Raw genomic sequence first — 7,970 nt, forward strand, 5'->3', positions numbered from 1 at the left:
GTTACCAGCATCGTTGGTTGCTGGAGAGCGGTCTGTGTGACAGCTCTCCAGCGACCAAACAGCGACGCTGCAGCGATTCGGATCGTTGTCGGTATCGCTGCAGCGTCGCTAAGTGTGACGGTACCTTTAGTAATATGTACTTTTATATAAAGCATCCTGCAGTGATACATAAGATGAAATTGTATTCTAAGTAGGAGTAGAAGGGAAATTCCATGTATTTCTTATGAATTGAGTGGCGTTCATTTTATACGGCTTCACTGCTGTAAATATGGCGCTCTTCATTCTGTCAGTACAGCATTGTTTGTTTCCTACATTTTGCAGAAATCTGCTGTCTTTCCAGGCTTTGAACATAATACGCAGCAGATGAAAATGACTTTTTCAGATCTATGCAAATACATTAATGCGGCGAGAACATCTGAATTTAAATATATTCTCCATGAATATCAATATCTGTTTAGAGAAGCACTGAAAGAAAAAAAATCTTTGCCATCCGTCTCCCACCCTGTTAACCTACTTTACTGCAGAAACCCAAATATTCTTGCATACGTCAGTGGATTTGCAAGCACTCGTCTTAGTTAGAAAATCTCAGGGGCAATTAGTTTTTATTGTTTAGGGGGAAATAAAAGAAATGTGGAAGAAAAGCCATTGTGCGCTTATTTAACCATTCTCGTGCTGTGCCTTCTGATTGTCACTACGCGCACACACACATGAAGGAATATTAGTCATTAGGCTCAATAACAATATCCTTTATATCAGTGTTGCTGGACGACGGAAATAAGATTCCTCGACTGCTGATTAACAGTGGTGTGATGTTGTGTTATCCACTGCATCTTGTAATTGTGCCACCACCAATCTGCCTGATAATTTCCTGGGTGATAAGTGGTTTCAATTCCGTCTGGTTAGCGCTCCATATACTGCAGCTTCTGAACATTACTGTATCTATATTGCAAAAAGAGTCCATAGGTCAGCAGACACGTCAAGCTTCTTCTACGTGTCGGCACTTGCAAAAAATAAAAAATAAATCTGAAAAAGCTCTGGGACATAATGAGCCCAGGGTGGCAGGAAAATGTTAAATAGTCGAATAGCACTTCTACAATAAGCATGACTTATCTACATAGTAGAATTTCAGATAATTGAGTACTATTCAGCAGTGCGGTGAGGACTTGGTGTCCCGTACAATCATGGGGCCCCCAATGTTCAGATCTTCATCACCTATGTGGTGGACAAGTACTAAACATTGATTGTAGTGAAAACCTTTCGAAAAAATGTTTGTACATTTTGCATAGCTGAAAAGTTAGAAAGTGTGTGTCTTTTATTATGGTTACCATAATAACTATTGTGAAAATAGCAAGATTTCAGGGTTTTGTTTTTTCTTTAAATATGAACAATGAATTTTTCCAAAAATACATTGAACGTAATTTAAATGGGTTGTTCAGGTCTGGGATGAACGCGATCTGATTGGTAGACTATTGAATCTTCACAGCATGCTCACCACCCGCTGTCAGGATTTTCCGGTGGCGGCGGCGAGAGCAAGCGATCATGACGTGACCACAAATGTATTCAATTTTCATACAAGTGGTTACTTGCGGACTAGTCCTCGGTCTCACTCAGTTCACTTGTGTTCAATTGGCTATGATACGTCTAGTCGGAATGTAGCCACAAGTATGCAGCAACTGACATTGTGCGGTGCACACACTTTGAGATTTCAGAAGCCTGCAGTCACACATTGATTGCAGACTTTCATCCCAAACTGAGACAACCCCTTTTAAACAGTCACTTTCTGATTGCACACTTTCTGTAGAGTTCTTGTCTTATGTTTACTTTTTGCAAGGTGATGTTAACCCGGCTGCATGACCCCGTGCGTGACTCTCTTAAAGAGAGACCGCTTTTTTTGAGGCTTGTGAAAACCTTTTTCCATCTCTTTAGTGGTAGTAAGCATGTATTTATCTATATACTGGTTCAGTTCTGTACTTTAATGAAGAGTAACGTTTTGCTTTTTGTCATTTTTAGAAACTTGTGCAGCAGACAAGATGGACAGCAACAGCTTCATCCAGTTTGAGGTGCCGGAGTACAGTAGTACAGTCCTAAGCCAGCTCAATGAGCTTCGGATGCAGGGGAAATTGTGCGACATAATCGTCCACATCCAAGGTCAACCTTTCCGTGCCCACAAGGCAGTCCTTGCTGCCAGCTCTCCATATTTCCGTGACCATTCAGCTCTAAGTACCATGAGTGGCTTAACGATATCGGTTATCAAAAATCCTAATGTTTTTGAACAATTACTGTCATTTTGCTACACTGGAAGAATGTCCGTACAGCTGAAGGATGTCGTGAGCTTCCTAACTGCAGCCAGCTTTCTCCAAATGCAATGTGTCATTGACAAGTGCACTCAAATTCTAGAGAGCATCCACTCAAAAATTAACGTTGTAGAAGTAGGCGGAGAAGATGATCAAAATAACCATAATGGTATCAAAGATGATAGCTACTTTGCAAACCCCGTGGATATATCTCCACCATACAGCGGGCATGTGCGACAGTCAATTGTAAGTAATGAATTAAAGATGGATGGCATTGCCAGCAAAAGTCTAAGGATCCGTCCTCAAGAAGAGGGGCAGTCAGACAGGGGCAGCAGTGGAAGCAATTCAGAACATGAAATTCAGATAGAGGGAGAAGCCGAACACGGCGATGCAGCAAGAGAGAGTCAAATAACAGAAGTCAAAGTCAAAACCGAAAAGTCGGATCGGCCAAGCTGTTCCGATAGCTCCTCACTCGGTGATGACGGCTACCACACTGAAATGGTTGATGGAGAGCAAGTGGTGACATTGAATGTAGGTTCCTACGGGTCTGTTTTGCAACATGCATATTCCTTTTCACAAGCTGCTTCCCAAAATGCCAACATATCCGAGCCCTATGGAAGCTTAAGCAACTCTAGTCCTTCCAGGTCCATGCTTAGCTGCTATCGAGGGGGCCGGGTGCGCCCAAAGCGAGCATCAAACCTAACAAGCGAGGTGCCAAACGTCATCCAAAGTTCAGAAAATGAAACTGTCGTGAGCACGCCAGCTTACGAGAGCAGCCCACGTGAAAGGTCAAATCGAGGCTACTGGCATCCCTACAATGAGAGACTCATCTGTATCTACTGCGGCAAGACTTTTAACCAGAAGGGGAGTCTTGACCGTCACATGCGTCTTCATATGGGCATCACACCTTTTGTATGCAAGTATTGTGGCAAGAAATACACACGCAAAGACCAACTGGAATACCATATACGGGGGCATACAGATGACAAGCCTTTCCGGTGTGAAGTGTGTGGCAAATGCTTCCCTTTCCAGGGCACTCTCAATCAGCATTTACGGAAAAACCACCCAGGGGTTGCTGAGGTGAGAAACCGAATGGAATCGCCAGAGAGAACAGAGGCTTTCGTAGACCAAAGTGATGTTTCAGTATCAGAAGTGAACATGGACTCGAATATGGAGATTCACGCAGTCACTACCACACCCGAATAACTACACGCCGCTGCACACTGTATAAAGCACACAGCGTTAACTAATGCCTATTTTTACTGCTTATTTGGTAATCTCTTTAATACAGCAAATGCTACCCATTTGTCTTTGTGGAATGCTTCTTGATAATGCTGAGACTTTATATAAGATATTTGGGTGATACACTAAATGTATGTTTTACATTGGCAATTTTGTTTTGCTTTTTTAAGGAGACAGGGTACATTTGCACTCCTGAAGAAGCATATAGTTAGAGGTGAAAAGTGGAAATTTTCATTTCTCCCTTTTGTGAATTCTATTTTATTGTAATGAAAGTGTTTTATCTATAAAGCTTTGATTTTTTTTTTCTCTCAATTAGCTTCGCTACTAGGTTTAATTGAGAACCGGAGATTTTGTCCCGTAGGAACAATTCAATTTACTGAAATCTACTGTAACTTTTTTTCGGTAAACTTGTTTATCTCCCAATTTATTTTGTGTGAAGTTCACCTTGGCTATGGACTGCGTTACTCTGTCCTGACATAGAGGCATACATGCTGGGGAAAAAAAAGTGTTTGCAGCAAATCCTTATGGTACAGTGCATTTACTTTTTTTAGGGTCTCAAGGTTTTAACACTTTCTTTTCTTTGTTCTTTTTCTACCCAAATTATACACTTTTATGTTTGCATTTTTGGCCTTTTATAATTTTCCACGGAGTTAAGAGCAAAGTAGCCAATGTGCCTAAACAATTTTTTTTTAAATTGAATGCAAGGCTACTAAATATATATTTGACACTTTGCAAGTCTACAGTAATTTGTATATTCCATAGTCTAGATCTCTGCATATTTGCCTTTTGATGATAAGCTCAAATCCAAAACAATTCTTGGAGCCTCTGAATTGATTTGATAAAAGGTCCCTAGAGGGTGCTATTTTGGGTGTCTCTAAAAAAAAATGTAATACATGATTGAAGTCCAAACTGAAAAGCTGCAATTTAGAATTCACCATCTTCTATAATTTTTTTTTTTTTAAAGCACCTCTGACGTTTTCTTTTTTCTTTTATTTCACTGCTGGAGTGCTATCACTAATGTCTGTTCTGTCTGTAGTAAAATGCATGCTAGCTGCAGTCTTCTGCTTTTCCCAGCACCACTCTGGTTATAGGTGTTCGTTAGACGGACTACGTTATGCAACGGCATAACGCGGTTTAACCTAGTCCGTTAACGCCGCCATTAAGTCCTATGTCGGACGCATCGCTAGCGCTGTGCTGTTATTGAGTGACGGACCCTGGGACGCGGGCTGCACCGTTTCCGGGTCTGTCACTGCTAGCGCAGATAGAGCATCTGCTAGCTCTATCTGCGCTAGCACGATGACATATCGGCACTTGCGATAACAGCAGCCCGTTAACGTATGTGTTGAACGGGCTGCTGTTAACGCAATGTGAACCTAGCCTTACAGAAGTCGGAGCTAATGATCACAAGCTCTCAATGAAATTCTATGCGAGCCTGGTTCTCTTTCTCATAGACTTACTTTTGGAAGCAAACGCAGGAGTGATCCGACAGTTCACAACTAGACTACTGAAGCGGTGCGAGAACAGAATATGGCAGATGAGTACCGTATATTACTTAGGGCACAGAACATGAGTGGTGCTTTAAGGTAGCATGTTTGTCTCTTGTCACTCAACACAATATAGATGACAAACATCTAGATGGAAATCTCTGAAAGTGTTTCATCCCATCACCTTCAGTCATAGCTGAAATCTTTGGTGCTTTTGTTTTGTCCTTTTTACTTTTTTTTTTTTAAACGTATTTACAGTCTTAAGCGTTTTTTCTTAGTTCTGAATTAAGCTGCACTGTACAGTGATTTTCTCTCCAACTTAACCTAAAATAATCCCTATGGTTGAGCATAAGAGACTATATGTTTATGTATGAATAATACCTCTCTTCCATTTTTCTTCCTTTTGAATAGAGAACTATTGGGGTTTTTTGGGTAAATATGGATATTGCATAATTGCTTTGTCAATGGTTAGTTTTCTCCAGATTTAGTCTTTCTGAAAAAAACTAAATACAGATAGGTGCTACGTATTTAATTAGTTTATTCTCCAAAAGCAACTGCCATCTCCGACCCTTATTACTTATTTTTTTTTATGATTAGTGCCAGTAAAAAAAAGGCTTTGAAATGTATGCACTGTAACACTAGAATTTCTCTCATTCTCCTCAATTCTTATGGATTGAATGACCAATTATAAGTAATTACAAAGCAAAAAGGAGGCAAAAATTATTTTTTCCCCCATTAATTTGAAAGTCAAAAAGCTACACTCAAGTATGTCTGCCTAGTAACTTTTACATATATTACTACCCTTTTTAAAACATTTCCAGCAGACCGTCTACTATTTTGTAGAGTTTGTTTCATATCGCACAATTGCTATCCACTACACGGTAGAAACTTTATTCCTTATATGGTCTTTACAGGTGATGTCATCAATCGGTGCGTGTAAAACGTTACACTAGTTACTCCGCTTTTTTTTTTTTTTTTACATTTCTTTAGTCAACACTTTCTGAGAGAACTCTTACTATTACAAACCTGTAAGTTTGTAGGTACTCCTCCTGACTTCGTCCTGGTGGTGCTGTTAGACATAGGTCTATTTTTATACATGTTACGACTGCTGATATCAGAATTTCCTTAAACCTCATCTAACCATTAACTTGCTGTATACAGATTTTTTTTCTATCCCGCTTATTTTACAATTGTTTTGATCTTATTAAACCGGTGCCATAAAATATATTTTCTTCCAGCCCTTCTCCATTCTCTTTTGTAATATTTGGGATGGTTTAAACAGGGTTAGGAAAGAACAGCAGTAAGTGGATGCTGTCAGACCATTTGGCATTTCCAAACCGTTTTATGTGAAGCCTTCACAGCTGAAGACTGGCTTTTCAGGGAGATTTTTTTTCTTTTGGCTGGGCCTTCTTAGAATTGGCTACAGTATTAACACAATTTTCAAGCCATATTGCAGTACTGTATGCTTTTATTTTTATTAAGATACATTTGACCTTTTTTGCTTATCAATCGTCTCACTTTTTAGAATTTTTTTTTGCTTTGCTGTTGTATATCTATAATTATTCTTCATTATTGAGATATGGTCTTTATTGGCTTTGAGGATATTTTTTTTTTTTTTTTATGGCAACCCGTTACATCAACGTGGTCATGTGACTTTATCCTTAGTACACTTTTTACCCTTCCATTAATCTTTTATACTGCCTCATTCTAGAGTAAATAATGGAATATTAGGACACTTTCATTCTTTTTTCAATATTGTGCCTTGCTGCATAAAAATAAATAGCAGCACGCTTAAGTTTAGTTTTTTTTTTTTTTGTATTTAAATCCATAAAAAAGGCCGCCTCTGAGTAACGGGCACACTTGCTTTTATTTTTTTTTCTTGTGTATCATTTTTTTTACAGTGTTTTTACAGATAAACCTCTTGGTACATGAATCATTTCTGTACAGTATTACGTTTGGGTACAGTACTGTTACACAACTACTTTACAATAACCACAGGCCTAGGTGAATTTTATAAGTTAGTGATTTTTCAGCGGGAAAGTTATTGTTTGAAGCCGCATATCTACTACTTTGTGTCCATTGAGAGAAATGTGAAAATGGTGATTTTTTTTTTTTCTCTCTCCTTGCTCCCTCACAAATGTTTAACCTGTAATGACAGACTGTGAAATCAGATATTTTATACTCTTTTACTATATATAGTTTGTGATTTTTAAAATTGTTTTTAGTTTTCTTAAGCAATTCAATATTCAACATCTTATTCTGTGTATGTAGGTATACTTTGAGATTAATATTTTTATTGTAAATACACAATCTAATTTCAGACCTCTGGTCTCGCACTCTCCAGGGCCGTGTAAGGGTATGTGTCCACGTTCAGGATTGCATCAGGATTTGGTCAGGATTTTCCATCAGTTTTTATAAGCCAAAACCAGGAGTGGGTGATAAATACAGAAATTGTGCATATGTTTCTATTATACTTTTCTGCTAATTGTCCCACTCCTGGTTTTGGCTTACAAATACTGATGAAAAATCCTGACCAAATCCTGATGCAATCCTGAACGTGGACACATACCCTAAGGCCTCCATCAGACTCTTCCTGTTTCTGTGCATCAGCCGCAGCAACGTCACCTCTGTGAAAAGTATGGTTAAACTTGAGCCTGCAGTTCTACTGTAAGCCGAGCTGCTGAATCTGACTTAATAGCGCAATAGTTCGGCTTAAAAGAAAAGATTGCAGGCAAAAAAAAAATATATATATATATATATAAATATATAATCCAAGGGCTGGGGGATAGAGCTGTATCCCAAGCTTTACTTTAAAAGAAGAAAAAAAAAAAAACATTACATTTTTTTCCTTTTAATTTCTATAAATATATTGACTGTGATATGGTTAGTGTCATTATTTTAAAGGTTTTTTTTTTTTCCAAGTTAAAAAAAAAAAAAAACCCCGACAGAA

The 7,970-nt window shown here is 38.6% G+C and overlaps 1 protein-coding gene across 1 annotated transcript in view; it reads left to right on the forward strand.

Moving 5' to 3' along the window:
* ZBTB34 (zinc finger and BTB domain containing 34) overlaps positions 1-4,412 on the forward strand; it is a 25,973-nt gene extending 21,561 nt beyond the window's left edge. The window contains exon 2 of the mRNA XM_069747984.1: positions 2,011-4,412. Within this exon, the coding sequence (XP_069604085.1) occupies positions 2,031-3,500 (1,470 nt within the window). The 5' untranslated portion in view covers positions 2,011-2,030 and the 3' untranslated portion in view covers positions 3,501-4,412. The remainder of the gene's footprint in view (positions 1-2,010) is intronic.
* Positions 4,413-7,970: the final 3,558 nt, after the last annotated feature.

Source organism: Ranitomeya imitator, chromosome 2 (genome assembly GCF_032444005.1).
Source record: "Ranitomeya imitator isolate aRanImi1 chromosome 2, aRanImi1.pri, whole genome shotgun sequence".
In the NCBI taxonomy this organism is placed as follows: domain Eukaryota; kingdom Metazoa; phylum Chordata; class Amphibia; order Anura; family Dendrobatidae; genus Ranitomeya; species Ranitomeya imitator.